Source organism: Maniola hyperantus, chromosome 5 (genome assembly GCF_902806685.2).
Source record: "Maniola hyperantus chromosome 5, iAphHyp1.2, whole genome shotgun sequence".
Taxonomy (NCBI): Eukaryota; Metazoa; Arthropoda; class Insecta; order Lepidoptera; family Nymphalidae; genus Maniola; species Maniola hyperantus.
The window spans coordinates 9,507,572-9,530,269 of record NC_048540.1 but is presented as its reverse complement, the minus strand read 5'-3'; the positions used below and the strand labels follow the sequence as shown (position 1 = coordinate 9,530,269).

The window sequence follows — 22,698 nt, the reverse complement described above, 5'->3', positions numbered from 1 at the left end:
CGGCCATACCTACATGGACAGCTTGCAGCATTCAGAATTGACTGCTTCAAGTTGCGACTGTATATAGTTACTGATAGATGACTGCTCGAGCGATTTGTGTATATTGATTACTGACTAACTACTCTACCTGCCCGTGTAAGGTGGGCCTTAGACAGTGTGTTAACTAGGAATACTTACTTTAAAAAAACATGACTGCCCTGCTATATTTTTTTCGAAAATTTATAGATAGTGCCACTCGAGATGATGCAAGGATTTAAAAGTTATGGTGCAATAAAGAAACTCACATACATACATGAACACGGAAAACATTAAACTTCTTTGTTGGGTAGTCGTGTAAATAGTGTCTCATGTACTTTATTTTTCTTTAACTAATATACCATGGAACTAGGAATCAACTTTGAACTTAGCTTATATTATACCTACATTGCCAAGGAATTGTATAGGTATTAGATGTACATCGACCTTTAGAAAGAGATTTCGGCTTCATAGAACGTCGTCGCTATCACTCATACGGCATACCTATGTGACGTTTTGTCGGTCTCAACGACCGAGACAACGCTCTACGAAACCGCTATCTCTTTCTAAAGGGTGATGTGCAAGATTTCCTGCCGGGTACTATAAGCATATTGGCTGTTACTTTTCGGGCCGCATTTAAAGCACTTATTTCATTTCTTGAGCATTTTATTTCTATGCTCCCCGTACTTAGATTTTCTGACAAACCGCAAACGCGTTGAAGTCTTTTATTAAGCTACTGCTTGACCCGTCCCGTAGGCTATTGATTATGTCCTAACTCCTTACGTTCACGGGTTTTTATTGCAGGAATCGTTTAATGAGGGTGTTCATCTTCATTCAAAAAATTAGAGGATAGAAATTCAAGACCGGGATGAAAAATTATTATTAAATGGTGATGAAAAATTTACCTGAAATTAACCTGTTTTCAATATAATATCTCGTAAACAAAGGAAAATTTTAATATGAAACTTTTTGTAGAAAATCAATATACCTACCTATCAAAATATTATTTTTTTAAAATAAAAAAAATCAATGCCAAAACATGACAAAAAAAGCCAAAATTTCGCTTTTTTGAGTTTTGTGCTTGTTCATCTGTATCTTTTTTTGGATAAGAAAAGTATAGGGATTGCTCAAGAGGAAAACTAGACAGTAGTAGACTGAATTTCCTTCAAAATGCTGGGCTAAAATATTTTATATTTTAAAACTTGACCGAGATTTAAACATTTGAACCTGGATTTTTTGCAAAAATTGCAAATTGCTTGTTCTGTTTTTTGTAAAATGCATGGGGTGGAATTCTGACAATGTAGAAAAAGATGATATTGCAGAAAACGACCGTTAGTTATACCCTTAGTTGACCCGCTCTGGCTTTGCACGGGGAGCTTTCCCATCCCATGGGCAAAATATGGGTATGAACGTGTTAAGCTTATTTTATAATTATTATAATCTACCTACTTACAAAAATTCTTTGTGAAATATTCTTTAAATCAAGAAAAGAAAATAATTCATTTTACTGTTGTATAAAGTCACCATTATTGTTGTGTGAAGTCGCTTAAGCTAAATGTCATATGTATTGTCTATTGTCTATGTGCTCTCTCTTGCAATAAACGATATAAAACATTTACATGGTCATAATTTTAGGCACTGTTTACCTATTTATACTACCGATAATACCTATTACACTAGTATTAACCGATAAAATGAAATGTTATTTTATTATTTTACATGAATATTAAATCTAACTTCCTTTAACAATTTCGTATGATTCAAACTGACTAACGAAATAGTCTTTGACTTGCCCACGGGTCACAACCTCTGTAAGGCTGCCTTTCCACCAGCGATAATAAAGCTAAGCTAAAAACTGTATCTATTTTTACTAAAACTAAGCAGTGTAGCGAAGCGGATAAGATATGCTATTTTATTTTTATTTTTATTTCGACTTAAGAAAAATGAACAGTTAACACCACACTTTTAGACCAAAGCACTATATAAAAACTGAGACTGGTGTTTGCAATTTACAGCCCAAATAGACCGAAGATCCGTTCTGCGCAACTGTGCAAGGAACACACGACGTGAGCTAAATTACGCTTAGTCATTGCTTCAGGGACAGCACAAGGGACCGATAACGCCTCGTTACTCCGCCAGCGGATGTCCGCCGCAACAGACCCACCACTGGGGCACTACGTGCCCCCAAACACCGTTAGAGGCATGTTGGAACCATATCACGCCAAACAACTCGAGGACCACACTGTGAGTGACGGACCGCCCCGTGTCCATAAATCACAGGTCCTCCTGAGGGCTCGCAGGGAGGGCAATTCCTTCTCCACGTTCCCCATCCTCAACATCTCCCTTACCCGTCTCCAAACTTGACTGGCGAGAATCCGGTGGGGTAGATGGAATAGGTGATGAAACACTTATCACCAACCACTCATCACAGCCACACTCTCCGCTCTTGGGGCTATGCCCCATGGGACACTCAGAAAGACGCGTGGCAGCATCACCTCCCTGCCAAGTCAATTAGCCATGGCTGACAATATCTCATAAAGACTAATTGCCAACCATGTTACCCAGGTACACTCAGGCATACGGGGAAGTATGGTACCTCACACTAACCCAACCTAATTAGAATAGTATAAAAAAACTCAGCTTCGTTGAACCTCTTTCCACAAGAGCTATGCTAATCTATGCTATGGAAATCAAGTTCTATTGGTGGTAGGGATTCTATTGGTGAGTTTGAAACACATTCGTAGCTTATCACCGTAGCACATCTCTGGTGGAAATGTAGCCTAATGACTGGCATGTGACTAGCCAATACATTTGATTCTGCGCGTCACATCGCCCCACAACCAATTCTGTTTAATCCACAACCCACAACTCACAACCCAATCCACAATTACTTATAACCCAACCGACAACTTACGACGTGACCATAACTAACAATCCAACCCACAATAATTTATAGCTGCGCTGTGGTATACTGTAAATTATGGGCGAGCGGTTAAAGGGAGCTGCCATCCTACAAGATCCTACTACTTACACACATTTTTACAAGTTTCAAATAATTTCTAATAATGTATTTGTACTTAATAAAGTGTCTTGATTTAATGTGATAGTACAAGTAAATTACCCTTGGGATTACGCTAGGCCAATTTACTTATTCATTACTAGCTGATGCCCGCGACTTCATCCGCGTGGAATTAGGTTTTTAAAAATCTCGCGAGAACTCTTTGATTTTGCAGGATAAAAGTAGCCTATGTCACTCTCTAGGTCTTTATCTATACCCATATAATCACGCCAATCCGTTGCACCGTTGCGACGTGATTGAAGGACAAACCAACAAACCAATAAATCAACAACCCAATATTTTTTTTGTGCTTCTCCACTATTGGAGATTGACCGTTATCTCGTCATATTATTTCCTATATTTCTAAACTTTCAGAAAAGAGACTGAAAAGAAAGTGACATACATGCATGCCCTGAAAACGGTTCACTAATGAATGACAAAAAACGTATGACAAATTATCAGTTCACCAAAAACTTTTGAAAAACTAATCAAATCACAAACGTCGTATACCGCAAACATATCATTTTACAAAAGATCATTTGACAAATATTTTATTCACAAATGTTTTACTTTGCAAATTTGCTGAATGTTAAAATATCATTTAAAAATTTATTATTTCAAATTCGCGATTTTACAAAATAATAGATGATAAATTTATTATTTGATAAAATAACTAATTAACAAAAAATACACAAAAAGTCTGTTTTGCATACATATGCAAACCCCTATGCAACGCAGCAATAATATCATGGGGCTCCTTTTTTCTGGATGTGAAAAAAAAAATAACCCACGAAGGAGATGGCGGGGTCTCAGACCCCGCCATCCTCTTCTAACCTAGCCGTTCCGAGTCGGAGTGCCCCAAGTCCCGAGCTCGCTTCGCTCGCTCTTGATGGTGGGAGCGGGAGGGAGGAAAGAGACCCCCCACCATAGTGGTGGTCTCTTCTCGTCGACCGGGGCCCGTCGACGGAGCCCCGCTTCGCGGGGCTCCTTTTTTTCTGGGTGGTAAAAAAAAGAAATAACCCACGAAGGGGATGGCGGGGTCTTACAGACCCCGCCATCCCCTTCTAACCTAACCGTTCCGAGTCGGAGTGCCCCAAGTCTCGAGCTCGCTTCGCTCGCTCTTGATGGTGGGAGCGGGAGGGAGGAAAGAGACCCCCCACCATAGTGGTGGTCTCTTCTCGTCGACCGGGGGGCGGGGCTCCTTTTTTCTGGGTGGAAAGAGACCCCCCATTATAGTAAGCGGTCTCTCTTAAAAAAAAGTGCGATATATTGTTTTACTAATTAACACGATTAAAGAAATCAATTGTTTGTCAAATGATATTTTATGAAATAAAAATTTGTCTGGTAATTTGTTTTATCAAGTGAATTATTTGTAGAAACATAAGTTTTATAACGATCATAAAACGATTCATAATTTTGGCAAAATTTGTTTGGGAAATGAAACTTTGTCATTTGTTTTTTGTCAATTGATCGGTCACCCCTGAAAACATTACACTTTTTTTGGGCATTTTGCAATGTCGATACTTAATAGCTCCAATAATTATGCAATCTTATCAATAGATTTATAAACGTACAGACTTATATTTCGTGATATTAATAACCTTTAACATCAATCCTATTGGTTTTATGAGTTATAGCTTATTAATTAATATGCAGTAGAATGCTGTGCCTGACTGGCTGGACACCGTAGGACTTTTGTAGGAGCATTTCATTACGTTTGGCTTTACCGGAATGTCGTCTTCATTTCGATATTAGACATCACCTCCTGACTATGACGCTCCTGTCAAACTACCTACTTTAATATACAGATTTAGCGCACCTCGACATTATAAATAAGAAATTAATGTGATACAGTTCTCTGTCTATATTAATCTTAAATCAGTGTGGTGTGTCTAATCTATCAGTATTTGGAGTGAACGATGATTTGACATTTCCAAGCATTTTACTTCTGTTTTATTTATTTATTTAATCATTGTCATCAAAATGTCAAGTGAGCACCGGATGTGAAGACAAATAATTAGGTAAATTGAACTTTACAATTTATTTTAAATAAATGTAGAGTGTCTATTATTGATATGCATGATTCCAAAAATAGTTTCTTTATTGCACGATAAGGATGTCTATTAAATCTCTTTATTACAACCTAGCACATTATTATAATCTAAATATATACTTAAATGTAAAAATTTGTATGTTTGTTACTCCTTCACACCACAAAGACTAAACAAATTTGGCTGAAATTTGGTAGAGATAGTTTACACCCTGAACTAAAAAATATGCCATTTTTTATGCCAGAAAATCAAGGAGTTCAAACGAGATTTAAAAAAACCTAAATCCACGCGGATGAAGTCGCGGGCATCATCTAGTTAAGCACCTATATAAATGCCTAATGTAAGGTCATTGTAATGCAGAATCTCAGTTTAAATAAAGATGCATTTTACGATGGGTGATTTTTATTTCGTGCAAGTCGATACCTGAAGTGGCTTTTCAAACATTCCATTTAAGAGAATTACAACGTTATTGTAAGTCGATCGTATTGAAGCTTCTTGGCACTGTAGGACTTGTTGCGTAAGTAATTGAGATAGGTATAGGTAACTTTTTAGTGTAAAGTGAGGGAACAATATTGTGGCGCTCTTTGTAACCTATTATACTCGTAATGTCATGAGCTATGCTAATTCCTTCTGTTTGACCTCGTCACACTTGATTTGAGGATTCTGATCCACTTTTGGTATGTCTCGAACAAAATTTATTATACATCTAAATGTTAATTAAGGCAATGAGGAATAAAATATTTTTGACGAATATTGGCTGTTATCTAACGAAAATACTGCTTACTTATGACACATTATCTGATCTAGTTTCAGATCCAAAACATAATCTGTGGAGTGAACAACCTGTATCGGACGAGGTGCAATAAAACTTCTCTTGAAGAATATTATCGTTGAATAATATTTATTGATTCACTCTTCAATTAAAGAAAATGAAGCACGTGGGAAAATTTGTAAGTATGATTGTTATTATTGTATCATAGTCTCAAGTTCATTTAAGGTTATTTTTCAATCTTTCTAATTTTAATTAAAAACAGGAATTCTTTTTAGGAAATAAGTTCATAGTTATTTTATAATAAATATCCGCAAACGGAACTTATGATTTTTGTCTTCTTCTGTTTATTCTAGTCAATCTTGTGTTTCACTAAATTGATTTAAGTACTATCATGTATCATGTGTTAGATGGATCTAAAACAGAGAGGTCACAGGTCAAGTAATTTTGTATACAGGTTTTTATGGAAAGTCAAATATTTATGTATATTGTCTACATTTTAAAACTTGTTGCTGTTTTTTTTAAGAAATGCGGTTCCTTTAAAGTCTTAGAAAAAATATTTTAAATGGGCGTTACTGCGAATTATTACAATATACCTACCTATCTGCCTAGGTAGATAGTAATATAATAAACTCAAAACGTAGTTCATAAAGGGGACTTGCAATGAAATTTTTTTAAACAGTTAATTTTTGTATCAAGTATTTCATTTTGCGACTGATTATTAAATTACTTCTACTGGCCGATTTATATGGAACTTCAAACACTTTATTACTATGACAATAAAAGTTTTCGGGTTTTAAGTCCCCTAACCTAATGAATCAGGACTACTGTTCACTGGAATACATCGATACTAATATTATAAATGCGGAAGTGTGTCTGTCCCTATGTCTGTCTGTCTGTCTGCTAGCCTTTAACGGCCCATGCGTTCAACCAATTTTGACTAAATTTGGTACAGCGATAGCTTGCATCCCGGGGAAATCAAGTTCCCACGGGATTTTTAAAAACCTAAATCCACGCGGACGAAGTCTCGGGCATCATCTAGTATTACATAAGTTAAGGATTTTGTGGGTACCAGTTATACATTTTGTTATTAAAATTTGGGTTACAAATCCGCCCTATTAGTACCTACTTTAAAAACTTTTACAAAGTGGTTTCGAATTTAAAGCATTATTACTAAGTGGCTGGACTGTTTTGGCAAAATAAAATTGTTTAATGTAAAAGTGTTTAAAGTATAACCTTTAGGGTGGGTTCAGTAAACTTTCAAAACAGTCTTAGTCTTGAGCATTGAACCCATTGAAAACGTGGCGCCATGAAGTCATTGCTCCTACCAAGACATTGTAGTCTGCCTACATATACAGGTAGTACTCACATCCCTACCCCTATTATAAATTCGAAAGTGTGTTTGTTTGTTTATGTATTGGTTTGTTGGTTTGTTGGTTGATTTCTTTAAGACTCTCCAGTGGGGTATCAAATTGAAGGACTTTAAAAGACAAGTACAAAAATGTATGCAATTTGTATATTTGAATACATAATGGCGGATTTCATGCGAAAGTGCGGGCTAAAAAAGATGCAGTGCAGACTGCAGTCGAGGGTTTTTTTTAAACTTTTCAATTACGTGTTTATTGTGAGATAGGCTTGCGCTTGGCAAAAATCATGTCTCATAAAAAGTAATGATAAAGTCTAGGTTAAATTGCACCAGCCTAGAAGATGCCTTGTAGGTATTTAAGTTATACTGGGCAGGAAACACGGACGCCGGACAAATACGAAAATGTGTCTATTTATCTGAATGTTATCTTTAATCGCGAATCATCCATTGAAAGGTACAGAGACCACTTTTCAACTTTGAATCGATTTTAATACAATCAGTTCAAAGTTTCTTAATAAATATTAGACAATCAATTACATAGTGCTATTTAACTCGTACAAGTTATTGATTACAAAAATAACATTAAATAGATTATATTATTGTACTAGCTGACCCTGCGAACTTCGTTCCGCCTAACAGTCGATTCAAAATTTTTAATTTTTTTAAAAATATCAATTCACTATCAGAAATTCTAAAATCCCCACGATTTAGGACTTCAGTACTTTGCAGCATCAGGATTGAGGAGTTAGGATCCGAAGTTCAATGATGTAGCCTATGCTTGGTACCTAAAATAATTTTGCATCATCCGCAGTTCCTGAAACATTATAGTTTAGGAGTGCTGTACCCTACATCATCAGGGTTGAGGAGTTGAGACTTGAAGTCTGAGAATAAAGTCGTTGCTTAGTACCTACAATATGAATTCACTATGAACACTTCCTGAATCTTGATAACTCAGGCGGGCAGTAACCCTGCAGCATCAGGATTAAGGAGTTGAATCCAGAATTTTTTATGTGACCACCACGAAAACTTTTTTGTTGATTAAAAAAATAATTTGCAAATCGGTCCAGAAACCTCGAAAAAATCGATGTAGAGAAAAGAACCACCTCATTTTTGACAGTCGGTTAAAAACCGATTACCTTGAAATATTTACGGAACAATTTTTAAAATATCCCCTTTCTAACAAAAAAGAATGAATGAAATCGGACTACGCGTTAATGAATTACAACTCAGTATACATTTTAACTTTCATCCCCTCTCCTACGGGAACCATGCTGAATTTCGGGATAAAAAGTATCCTATATTCTTCCTCATAGTATGACCTCAAATCGTACCAAGTTTCATTGGAATCCATTCAGTAGTCTCAGCGTGATGCGCGGCCGTGATACAGACAGACAGACAGACAGATAGACAGACAGACAGACAAAAATGAAAAAAATTACAGTTTTGTGTTCAGTATCGATTATAGAGTGCCCTCGAAAAAAAATTTTCAAAATATCTTCAATGTTCAGAATTTGACCTGTTACAGTTTTATTATAAGTATTGATATAAGTATATTGTTCAAAATATCTTCAATGTACAGAATTTGACCTGTTACAGTTTTATTATAAGTATTGAATCTTGATAACTCAGGCGGGCAGTAACCCTGCAGCATCAGGATTAAGGAGTTGAATCCAGAATTTTTTATGTGACCACCACGAAAACTTTTTTGTTGATTTAAAAAATAATTTGCAAATCGGTCCAGAAACCTCGAAAAAATCGATGTAGAAAAAAGAACCACCTCATTTTTGACAGTCGGTTAAAAACCGATTACCTTGAAATATTTACGGAACAATTTTTAAAATATCCCCTTTCTAACAAAAAAAGATAGAATGAAATCGGACTACGCGTTAATGAATTACAACTCAGTATACATTTTAACTTTCATCCCCTCTCCTACGGGAACCATGCTGAATTTCGGGATAAACAGTATTCTATATTCTTCCTCATAGTATGACCTCAAATCGTACCAAGTTTCATTGGAATCCATTCAGTAGTTTCAGCGTGATGCGCGGCCGTGATACAGACAGACAGACAGACAGACAGACAGACAGACAAAAATGAAAAAAATTACAGTTTTGTGTTCAGTATCGATTATAGAGTGCCCTCGAAAAAAAAAATTCAAAATATCTTCAATGTACAGAATTTGACCTGTTACAGTTTTATTATAAGTATATAATAATATATATATATATATATATACATATATATATATATATATATATATATATATATTGATTAATGCTGTTTTATGACATAAATACAGTAGGTATCTTCACGTTTCTGTGTAGGTCGAGGCAAGTACAGCGTATGCCATTTTACATAACATTACATTGTTTATAACTTGAATTGATTTAATTTTATTATCTACCTGTATATATTTTCCATGATATGATTTTCTAGAACATTTTACTTATTAATTATTTTATGATTACATTTCATTTGACCACGTTCCCGATTTAGCTAGATACCAAAGCAAATAGCATGTTATAATATTATACCTCACTTGACTTATCTTGATTTATATTTTACTTGATTATTCACTCAATGACCCTCCCTGTTTACCTATTATACACCTGCATTGCATAGCGATTGAAACCCAGCCTGGACTTTTTTAGAAGATTTGCTAATAACATACAAGAAGTTGGATAGTTTAAACGCTAAAAAAGAAGTTGAACATTAATACATAACTGTACCTCAACAAGCAAACTATATAGGTAAAATGCGAGTGTATTTTTTTTAAATTGAATATTCATGCGCTTGACTGCTATCACGCCAAAGTAGGATGATGCACTCTAAGATGAAGCGCACTTGCCTACAAGGGCATTCCATATTCTAACAGTGCATATTAGGAATGAGTAAGCAAATCGCTTCATACGAGTCCGTGGATTATGAAAATTTAGGGGTGCGGGCCTTTAAGATGCCTCGCGGTCCGATAGTAAAATAATTGGGGTAACTAGATCAAATAGCTCCGTAGCACACTATATTCTGTAGAATACCAACAGACAGGCAACCTTACGTCAATACTCTAAGCTTTAGAGCATAGAATTGACCAGCGCTTGGTCACCAATGAGTCATCTGGTGCGAAGATCCACCGAATCTAATGCATCGAGCTGATACTTGGCAGAGTCATCCCATAAGTGGCAGCAGTATTGCAAACTACGACTGACCTTGATCTTGGTATAGAGTTATATAAGCTGCTCCTGCGTAGATATTTTAAAGTTAATAACTACCTAATTTAATAAGTACTCTGTTTCAATTTCAGATATTGGCTGTTTCATTGTGGGCGCTAGTTCAGTGTTCACCCTACGATACCGGAAAATACAAACATAAAACATATGACTACTATGACGATGGAAAGTACTACAGACCACCAACTGAAGGAAAATATGTACCAACAGACGAGGGAAAATATACTTATATCTATCAACAAGGAGTTTATCCATTTGATGGTACTTACAAGCATTTGGAGAGAGGAGATTCTAACGACTACATAGGTTTTCAAATTTATGCCCCACGGTTTCCCTTCATATATAGTGTAATTAAGGCGATAATAACGAAATATGTATCGCCGGATATACTCGTATTAGCTCTGGGTGAGCCAGTCGTGGAAAGCGTAAATGAGGTGAACACCTTAAAGCCCGACCAAGAAGTCTCCATGAAATGTGAAGTTATAGACTCTGAAACCAAAAATAATACTGAAGTATTTACACAGTAAGTGGCTTGCTTTTGTTAATATTATTACAATAATGTAACGTTGATTATTATTAATGGATCCGATAGAAATTTACTTTATATAGCTTTTTCAATTTGTGTTTTGAATAATTTATCACCAAGGAATAATTTAAAAACAATATTTAATATTAAATAATGATAATAAAGTACAGTAATTAAAATATTACTTAAATTAAGTACGTAAATTATAACAAAATCACTACCCATATTATAAATGTGAAAGTGTGTTTGTTTGTTTGTTCCCTTTCAATCACGCTGCAACGGAGTAACGGATCGATCGACTTGATTGGATATAGAATTTGGAGAGTGGCATACCCTACTTTTATCCCAGAAAATCAAAGAGGTTCTGAAGGATATTTAGAACACTACATTCTTGTGGACGAAGTCGCGGGCATCAGTTAGTCTAAATATAAAACTAAAAATCGGATCAGACTGAGAAATATGCGGCTGGCCTACTGAAACATGTTAACTGATTGACCTTATATTAAATTAAGTGTCATATGTGTTTAATGATTGTGGTATGTGAATCTGCCTCTGTTGCTATCATCCGTTAGTTATTTGACCTTTATGTTTTCCGGTTTGAGGTCACCGTTCAAGGATTTTCCGAAAATCAATGCTAAATAGAGCAGTTTTTTAATATGTTTCGGATATGATATATTCGCATCAAGGTTATTTATTAGGACCGGTTGTTAAAAATGTGATTTTAGGTCCGTGTTAAATAAATTTATAGACATTATTGGCGCCTGTTACTATAAGTTGATAGACAATCTTTACACCAATAAAGGTAATCTTCATTAATTAATTAAAATTCCAAATGAGATATCTACCGGTTTTCTATTTTGAATGCATTTCAAGCAAATTCCATCATCAAAACCTTATAAAAAGATCCTGTTCAAATTATTATAACTTACTAAATTATTAGCTATGACAGTTTCTTCGCGGATCTCTTTATAGATACCTTATTTTTTTTGTTATAAGAATAATTTCTTACACGATTATGATAGTTTTAAATAATGTTGTGTCATTTCGTTGTTAATTTGTAGCACCATCTAGATTATTTTTACCAAATAATGACACATAGGTATCCTTCCAAAGTACGGAACCCTGAATATGTGAGTCTAACTCGCACTTGACTGGTTATTTGTTCATGAGGACGTTTCAACCATCATAATGATAAAGGGATGTCTTGGTTAAAGATAGGGTCTTCAGAATTCTTCTATAAAATAATGATTATTAATACGAGAATCTGAAAAAATGAGTAGAAGTGTTTTTAGTTGTCAGGGTCAAGCTTAAAAAATTTAGAGTCAGAGTTGAAGTGGCGTACTGTGGGGAATAGAAAGTACATTATAGGAAGCCTCTTTCTGAAATGTTACCTAGTTATACTCATAACTATAGTTACTTTTGTTTAGTTTCGTTTGTTTAGTTTTGTTTCGTTAGTTAAAAAAATTTATTGCAAATATCACTCTCTATATAATATGGTCTCGATGAGGTTTTAGATTTAATTTAATTTATTTTTTTAATGTATGGATATTGGATACCTTTAAATAATAATACCTAATATAATTTTGAATACCTTAAAATAATAATAACATACAATTCTGTTAAATAAACTTAAATCTAAATTAAAAGTACTTAAAAATATTAAAATAAAACATACAAACTTGAATAAACCTTACCAACTTAAAATTAAACGTCGTCAAAAAGTCCGCCCCTGGTTGCCCCTGGGCCAAAGGTGCCCATTAAGCTTAATTTATTTTAGTTTTAATTTAATGTTGTTTTTTTTAAATTTAAGTTTATTTAGATTTTATAAAATCCCGGTTTTAACATACCAACCAACTTTTTTACCAACTTAACCTAATTAATATCACTAACACATATACATTCAAAGTTTTGAATTAGATCGAGTGAGAAGGTACTTTTTTAGTTTCTCTGGGGTCTAAAATTTATCTTAAAAAATTCAGCATTACATATGTTTGTCGGTTGACCTGATGATTGTATGGAATCTGTTTTTGTACCACTACGTAAGAAACGATCAATAAATAAACGCTCCAATTTCTGGATGGACAATTTTATTGATCTCACATACAAGCATGTACATAATATATGTCATGTTACATATTTGGAACCAACGCTTTAAAAGTTTCTTTCGCTCGCTCGCTTTAAAAGTTCGCTTTAAAAGAAAACGTGTCTGCCTGTCTGTCTGGCTGCTAGCTTTTCACGTCCCAACAGTAATCGATTTCGATGAAATGTGGTACAGAGTTAGCTTACATCCCGGAAAATTAAAGAGTTCCCACGGGATTTTTAAAAACCTAAATCCACGTGGATTGCGTTGAAGTTGCGGGCATCATCTAGTTTGCAATTGGTATAACCGTGAAATTTAACAAAATTAGGGTTTTTTTTTGGATTCATCGCGTTTTTGTTGGTGTATTCATATCAGTAATCATCAGTAGTATTACCTGTCTTCGTTTTTGCTAGCGTTTTAGTTACACCCTGTATAGATACATTTACAGATCAGACCACGCTAGGTCTGTGCGTTGGGTAAAAAACTATTGACAGGGTTCGGGATAAGGTGTACGGGGCCAACACCGTGCACTACATGAATCGTACTCCAAGATACGGCAGCTACTATGGCTAGTTACCATCCTACCGGCAAAGCCGTATAGGCAATCGATTTAGCGTTCCGGTACGATGCCGTGTGAAAACTGCCATACCCCTTCCTGGTTAGCCCGCATCCATCTTAGATTGCATCATCACTTACTACCAGGTGAGATTGCAGACAAGGGTTAACTTGTATCTGAATAAAATAAAAAATATTATCTGATATCTAGTGCACTGTGTAGCGAAAATCCTTTGAACTTATATGATTTGTGTTAAATTTTGCTGAACACATATAACAGAAATCATATCACTTGTAGAGTCCACGGTGGTTAACATTTGAATAAACTACATAGGTATTTATCTTAAAGCTTATATATATACACATGTAACTACCACGCAATTCGTACCACGCTATTTTTGTCGGAAAACTGTTGTCTTCCAAACAAAAAAGTTCCGTTTTATTTAAGATTTATTATAAGTATTGACTAGCGATCTGGCGAACTTCGTACCCCCTAACATTCGTTTTTTTTAATACTTACAATTTCTTATATTTTTCTCTCCGTAAGAACCATCCTCGTACTTCAAGGAATATTATAAAAAAAGAACTAGCGAAATCAGTTCAGCTGTTCTCGAGATTTGCGATCAGCAACACATTTAGCGATTCATTTATATATATATATTCAGTTCAGTCAATTGGTCCAATTCTCATTAGTCCAAGTCACGTTTTTTGAAGTGAGTCAGATCCGCGGTTGGTCCAAATCGTAATTATGTTTTAGAAACTAATTATGTTTGTTTTTCATCATTTTCATGTCTTCTTTAACAAAAATTTATGCAGTTATAAAGTTAGCACTGTACCTCTGGCACAGTAAAAGAAAAATAATTTATCATAATAACTTTGTACGTAGATAAGTACCTACTGTATATAAGTCAAAGTCAAAGTCAAATGATTTATTCAAAATAGGTGATAAATTACTCTTATGATGATGATGGTCTGGTATAGTGTTAGATTTGTAAGATATAGTGGTGATAATTATTACGCAAACTTAAAACTAAAGCTACGAGGGTTCCAAACGCGCCCAAATTCCAAATAGTACGCAGTAATATCTAATAATAAATTATTGTCTGTACAAACGAAAAACAGGTTGATGGTTACTGTGCTTATTATCTGTAAAAGCAATGAACTGTTATTAAATTACAGTTATTAAATCTTTTATTAAATAAAACTGTTATTAATAAAATTTTAATAACAGATATTATATGAGCCTGTTATTTTTGAGTAACTTGTACAGATACCTATCACAAATGGCCGACGTTTCTGTAACCAGTACGCGGTTGCTATTCAGCAGCTCTCGGCTCCAGCGTCCGTCCTTCCTAAGACATAAGTGCCCCACCCAACTTCATGCTCTACAAGCGATGTCAGTTACTCCCATTCACTTCTTGATCTCTACATTAGGAACCATGTATAAGAGAGATAAATCTAACATTGCTCTCTCCATCACCCTCTGCGTAACTTAGAGCTACACAGCTTAGTGTGAAGTTCTCTCTGTGTGAAGATCCACGTCTCTTCACCATGACTGTGTCATAGTGCGCAAGACAAAAACCTTCTCATATCTATTTACAGTACGTGGCAGAAACTAATGTAAATCAACCTTTAGAAGGAGATAGCAGATTTGTAGAGCTTTGTCTCTGTCGTTGAGACCGATAAAACGTCATACCTAGAGTGACAGAGACAACGCTCTACAAAGCCGAAATGTCATTCTAAAGGCCGATGTACGTTACTTTCTGCCGCGTACTCTATCTATTTTTTCTGACCTTCTTTGGTCAATGTTGTAGTTTGTTCGAGGTGTTTGGAAACACATTTGACCTGACAGCTTTGGATTTTAATGTGGGTTATGTTACCTCGATCTTTGTTTTATCGCTGGTCACGGCTATGCGCAATGTGTAGAGTTCTTCCATTTTATTCTGTCTGTCAATCATCGAACTTTAAATGGGACAGCATTTTTCTAATTTCAACATTTGAAAAACCGTTTCAAGAGTCTAAAGACATTTTTCTATCCTGCCGAGGACAAGTTAGGTGAAATCGTATCTCCTTGGTGAAGCCCTAAGGATCTTTACTTGGCTGGTTAAGTCATGTCATTTTATTTGTAGTGTAGCTTCCATATTTCTTCTACATCAATAGTTGGTAGCCTTGGAGTAACTTCTTTTATTTGGATAGAGCATGGTATATTACCTAATATTCCACAGAATTAAGCGCCTTTTCTATGAAACTGACAATAAGAGATTAGTTAAATATATAAAAGGAAAAGCTGACCGACCGACCGACTGACTGACTGACTGACTGATCTATCAACGCACAGCTCAAACTATAGGATGGATCGGGCTGACATTTGGCATGCAGAATGCAGCGGGGCGATTGTCTAAAACCTGCATCAATCATTATTACAATCTCAATTGTTCTGATTGGCTGAATTTGTGCGATTCTTGTTGTAACAATGAGCATTAATGCATTGTGGCCAATAGTGAGCGAGCATTAACTAATCAGAGATGATTGTGATCATGACATTGTAGCTGTCAAACAACCGCGGTAGGGCCACTGATTATAGCTATTGTGACATCCGCTAAAGATTTTTGAAAATTGAACCCCTAAGAGGGTAAAATAGGGATTTGAAATGTGTAGTCCACGCGGATGAAGTTATTCTATATATTTTTTCATGAGCTTGCGTATCGGGAAGATATTATGATGCGATATTATTATGTAGTTGAAAAATTAGATTGAAATTCCGCTTGTTTGACTGGTTGTTCAAAGTCAACCACTATTACCACTTTTTAAAAAGCTAATACTTACCTACGTCTTATGTGTAGTCTAAAATTAAAAAATTAAAAGAGGTCCGTAGTTTGATAGATTTGCCTGATTTCCTTTTTCTGTGCATATTATACGTTACAGCATTTTTCCAAGATTTGTGTGTTAGGTTTAACCTAACACACAAATCAACACAAGGATACTCAATTTTACCCCTTAAAGTGTCGTCATACAGACGAAAGTTTTGCAAACAATTATTTCTCATTGTAACAGATATAAGAACTTGATACTGATACTTAACTGTAGTCTCTCCGTCACACGCTCCATACAAAATGTACTAAACTAAGCCAGATTTTTGTTAAAGTATTAAAGCTTTAAAGCTGCACGAGCTCAAAGATTTACACACAATCTTTTAACACATGTAAATCTAGATATTTATAAGAAAATTTGGCAAACCACAGATATTACTTACTAGAATGTGTCTTCAAAATTTCATTGAGTTCGATTGTTTAATATTCAAATGAGAGCCAAACTACATTTGTTTGGAGTGCGCTATGAATAAACTCCTCTTAAACTTTATAACGATAGGGCAAGATGGGTGGTTTACTCATATTTGATTACCATATCCTTTATTTGTGTGTGTCATTTTCTTTTTTGAAATTCATAACACTGTATGAGTAGCTCTGGATTCCACACAGCGCGTAATCCCACCAGGCATTGCTTAGTGCGGCCGAGTGGCCCGTATGGACGCGCCTCGACCAAGGAAATTTTTCCTTTCCACATTCGGTTGAGGAAGTCCACATCCTCATCGCTACCAACCATGCAGCTGGACAAGACAAAATCTTATGTCGTGCGCTAACAGCTAGCGTGCGCTATGTATTCATAACTTGCTAGCGATTAGCGGAGCTTAATTTGCAATTGCCCAAATCATTTTATTCACAATTCAATTTTCTTTATTTTCAGGTATCCACCTCTACTTAATATAAAAGAAGGAGAGAAGTTAGGAACCATTTACAACTTCAAAGGAAGTAAAACTTTAAGTACTGTAACGAACTCTTTAACAAATAAGTTAAAATTAGAATATGAAGTTTTCGTAAGGATTGTGGAGGATGTCTCAGAATAATGTAAAATAGTGTTATACCTACTCTTATCAATTAATGTGATGCAAGCGGATCTTAAGTTATAATAAAATATTTTAAATACTTATCGTTTCATTAATAGTGGATTAGAGTACAGCAAGAGTTCATAATGGGCGTGAAGTCATTCTAAGAAACGAATTGTATCTCAAAATGGCATAAAATGGTAGATCGTCACTATAATGCGATCAACAAAATAACAAATTGCTTAAGAGCCAGCGCATGCCAGACCTTCCTTATTTTATAAAAGCTTAAAGTTTATCTGCGTATTGTCCCAACACTGGGAGAAACGTTTGTTTGGATGTTTGTTTGGATAATGGTGGCTTTAAGAAATAACAGGTAGAAGGTGTAAAAAATCTTACGTCAAAGTAAAAAGTCTAATTTTTTTTAAAATTTTCTTCAGTTTTCTTTACGGTAGGAACGGCATTCCGAACCAGTGGTAAATTAAAACTACCTGACTATTCATAAGTACTTATAAAAAGTTTACATGAATAAAAAAACATTCTGTTCTATTCTATTATATTATATTATATTATATTATATTATATTATATTATATTATATTATATTATATTATATTATATTATATTATATTATATTATATTATATTATATTATATTATATTATATTATATTATATTATATTATATTATATTCTATTCTATTCTATTCTATTCTATTCTATTCAGAATAGTATTAGAAATCACTTCATACATTGCCAGACACTTAGTAGGTATAGTGGCAACACCCTGCCAGATACCTTTAAAGTTTAATAAATTATTAACGTTTAAGGATGTCTAGTGGAGGTTTCCTTGACAATAAGTGTCAGGCAATGCATGACGTGATTTCTAATACTACTTACTCTGAAAAAAATATGAAAAAATTAGACTATATGCCGTAAGATTTTTTACACCTTTATTATCTGTTATCTCCCAAAGCCACCATGATCCAACAAAATAAACTTTCAGCTTTTATAAAAAAACGAAGGTCTGGCACGCACTTGCTCTCTCTCTCTTAAGAGTCAGATAACACATCGTCTGGAAATATTACTCTCCTTTAAAAATATGTAGAAATTTGTCATCTATTTCTTAATTTAATAAATTTCAAAGTAATACATTACATGGGACACTTGTACTAAAAGTTTTAGATTAATAATTAATTTAAGATTAATTAATAAACTAACAGAATCTCCAAAAATACTCCGAAAGTATAACATATATGTACTTACCTTCTATAGTGGTAACTTATACTACATATTAGAATATTAAGCAAAAATACTTCAAACACATAGGTCAGTTTTTTGGATAGTTTAAAAACTTTAAAGAATGGAATTATGAAATTCATTTAATTTGATCTCTGTATGGGGGGGGGGGGGGGGAAATGGGGATAAGTAATGTCGCAAGATCCGAATTTTGGGTAATGCACTTTTTAAAAGGTGTAACTTTTGAAAATACTAAACTTTTATTTAGTTTTAAAGAGATAAGACATAGGCTACTTTTTATCCCTGATAATCAAAGAGTTCCCATGGGAATTTTAAAAATCGAAACTCTCGCGGGCGAAGTCGCGGGCATCTCCTAGTTATTTTATAGTTAGGATACAGAGGAAAGAAACAAGTATTGATTAAGTATATACCGTACTAATTAGGTTCAGTACTGTTAAAGGTGTCCAAAGTCAATAACAATAAAATTTAATCACCCTGTTACCACATACTAAAATAGATTTTAAAAACCATAAAACTAAAGAGAACTTGCCGGAAGTTAGTAAAGGAATGCTTTAGATTATTTAGTATGTTTTGCGGACTCATCGAAGTTCTGTCGTTTCGACGAGGCGGATGGCGTAATTTACATCACATCAGCCCATATATGCCACCCTCAATGCCACCTTAGCAAATAAAAAATAAATGACTTTTTCTACTTATTCGGCGCCCCGGTCTAATTCTTGCGTTAAAACTCCCAAATAAGAATTTTGATGATTGTATAAAATCGACTGATGGGACGAATAGGCCATCATTGTCTTTTTAGTTTTTAATCACACAAGGTCTAGGTAAAATGAAGTCAATATTGGTGAGTACTGTTTTTTATTACGTTTACGGATTTCGTAGTTTCGTAGAAAAAGTTATCAAATTATTTTCCGATAGATATGTCGAATGCTTAGATTATATTATAGACAATGTCGAATGAGTGTGTGAAACAAATAGTGATGTGCTTTTGGTTAAAACGTATGAATCTATAGTCGAATTTTTAATCAAATAAAGCAATTTGAAGTTTCCTGAATAGCCAGTTTTCCCCGCAAAATAAATAGTGTTGGGAAAAAAGAGTGGTACGAATCACTGATTCAGTACAGTGAAACAGTGAGGATCTGGAGTGAGAATTGAGGACTGACTGAAGTACAGTGATTAGTGAGTAAATACGAAACCATGAGGTTAGGTTCCCACCCTGGATAAATCTATGTGTAATGATGTTAATGATACAGTTGTTTGTCCTAAGTCTGAATGCCATTTTTAGACCTACATAATATTATGGTGGTACTTGTTGTGTAAAAAGCTGCGTACGTACGTATGTACATATTATAAAGTAAACTGTGTGAATTCAGTCTAAAACAGAGAAGTTGGAATTGGTTCATTGACTCATTCACAATGATAGAACTGACAAATCATTCGAAGAGTAGCAGACTAACCCCCCGTTCCCACTTGTCGTTTGTCGTTTGTCGCTTGATGTTCCAGTGGCAGTACATTTTGACACAAAATCTATTTCTGACAAGTGTGAATAGCTTCATATAAAATGTTCTGCCACTGGAACATCCAATTTAAATCCGGGCCTGACAAATGACAAGTGGGAACGGGGGGTAAGGTAGTAGCATAGTATTAGTGGTATTGATATTAAAATGAACGCCTATACCTACCAACCTAATAGTTTAAACAGCCGCGAAAGGTACCTAGTGGTATTTTGATTTAAGACAAGCTTTTAAACATATAGGACTTTGTACACGTGCTATAATTTCTTTAAAAAGTCTCTTTAAAATATTTTCTTGTATCACACTGTAGCTAATAATAATGTTATTTTCCAGATCGCATGTATAGCCATCGGCCTTTTAGACGCAGTGAGATCAGAAGACGATGGTAAATATCGACCGGAGCTTTATGGTGATAAAAGTGGTAAATACGATGCTACATACGACGGAAGATACTATAATTATAACAACCAAGTAACAAGAAACGCATTGTATCCTAACTACTACCAGCAGTACCAGCCACAGTATTATAACTCTTATAAACCATATCAAGAGCTTGTTGCCCCGTTAGTTACCGCAAGGGCAAGCAGGTAAATAAAATAATTATATTTTAACTAGCTTATGCTCGCGACTTCGTCCGCGTGGACTACATGAATTCAAACCCCTATTTCACCCCCTTAGGGGTTGAATTTTTTAAAATTCTTTCTTAGCGGATGCCTACGTCGTAATAGCAATCTGCATGCCAAATTTCAGCCCGATCCGTCCAATAGTTTGAGCTGTGCGTTGATAGATCAGTCAGTCACCCTTTTTTAATATAATATTTAGATTTAACTATTACGTTTTATATGAAGATACATAATTTAGGGTACAGTGTGATAAACTGATAAGCTTTTCAAACAACTTGTAATTGATATGAGATCAGTAAAACTACCTTTGTTTCGTCACAAGAAACTCTTTTAGGATTGCCTAGATAAATCTAGGCCATACTAGCGCCAGTGGCAATCTGTACTAATTGTAAAATAAATCTATACTCAACTGAACGATTTCTTTCCATGAAATATATTTTGAAAATTTTGATCGGAGTAAGCTATCTATATATCGATAATAATCATTATCGACTAGTGACCCGCCCTGGCTTCGCACGGGTAGCATATTACAATTTTCGAAGGAATCTCTATTTTTTTGAAAATAAAATATAGCCTATGTCACTCAGGAATAATCTAAATCAGGAATAATCTAATTAATATGATACTAGCCGGTCAGCTAGTAACATATTAATTAGGTTTATATTTTGTTACATTATGTATAAGTCTATTATTCGCGAATATTGTAGCATTAAGCTTTTTACAGCTTAGTGAAATCGGTTAGCAATGTCTCTAATTGTAACATTGAATAAAAGCTAAGTTTTAGGAGTATTGAGTAATTCTAATAGTTCTACTACCACTACTTATTATTTTCTTATACGTTGTAATTTTTCTAGTGTGGTCCCAGTGGTTGTTACTTCAACTGCTGCTCCAAAAGTGGTTCCAACTGCTCAATACGTTTATACACCAAAAAATTACGGCAACGAAGGATATGCTAGAATTATCGAACAAGAAAACGACATCAATGAAAACACCTACCAGTACAAATACCGGACAGAGAATGGAATTAGTGCAGGGGAAACAGGAGTAGTCGATGCAGCGAATCCTCAAGGAGGCACTAGAGTTCAAGGTTTTTATGAATATGTCGGAGACGACGGTATAACATACAGAGTAGACTATGTCGCTGACGAAAATGGATTCCGTGCCAGTGGCGCCCACTTACCAAAAGCTTAGTTTTAATAGATACTAATAAATTTCGACCCACAATAAAAACGATTTCGCAAATTAAAAATGGATTTTTATATTACTGCCCATATTCATTTTAGCAGGCACAATAAAGAGTAAATTGCGGTGTAAAAAAGAGTTGTTAAAGACTTACCTTTGGAAAAGTTAACTGACATTCAAATTTTTATGTAAAGCTACATTTTATTTTATGAAGACAGTATTATAAAAGGTGAATTTATGGTATCGGTTTTCCATGCACGCGATTTTACGATTAACAAACAAAAATGGAAGAGTTTGTAAGGATACTTACAATGAACAAGACATAATAAACGTGCCAGGTTTTTTGCAGAAGTCCGATGTGAATAACCTTTTGATTTTATTAACTAATACAAATTACAGTTAGAACAAACTTAGTGCCATAAATTAGTTTATTATTCCGGATCGCATGTCAACAAGCAGCAAGGTAATTAATTTAAACTTTAGTAATAAAAGGAATCTCGATTTGGTACTCCGTTTGTTTTTCTCTTAGATGTAAATGCGCTAAAATGAATAATCGTACGTACCTAAGTCACAGCGTAGATGGTAATAGTTTCTTTAA

General features: G+C 34.7%; 2 protein-coding genes across 3 annotated transcripts; both read left to right on the top strand.

The window, feature by feature from the left end:
• Positions 1–4,794: 4,794 nt before the first annotated feature.
• Positions 4,795–17,628, top strand: LOC117982125 (uncharacterized). Of its 2 annotated transcripts, none has more exons than XM_034968421.2 (4): positions 4,795–5,094; positions 5,932–6,074; positions 10,561–11,009; positions 17,392–17,628. In XM_034968421.2, exons 2-4 carry the CDS (start codon positions 6,054–6,056, stop codon positions 17,549–17,551), a joined length of 630 nt encoding a protein of 209 aa, XP_034824312.1. In that variant the 5' UTR covers positions 4,795–5,094; positions 5,932–6,053; the 3' UTR covers positions 17,552–17,628. The 2 variants fall into 2 exon arrangements, with proteins under 2 accessions (XP_034824312.1, XP_034824313.1); XM_034968422.2 differs by lacking the exon at positions 4,795–5,094 and adding an exon at positions 5,689–5,801.
• Positions 17,629–19,600: 1,972 nt separating this feature from the next.
• LOC117982560 (larval cuticle protein LCP-30-like) lies at positions 19,601–22,157 on the top strand. The gene is made up of 3 exons (XM_034968925.2): positions 19,601–19,625; positions 20,629–20,882; positions 21,773–22,157. Exons 1-3 carry the CDS (start codon positions 19,611–19,613, stop codon positions 22,107–22,109), a joined length of 606 nt encoding a protein of 201 aa, XP_034824816.1. The 5' UTR covers positions 19,601–19,610; the 3' UTR covers positions 22,110–22,157.
• Positions 22,158–22,698: the final 541 nt, after the last annotated feature.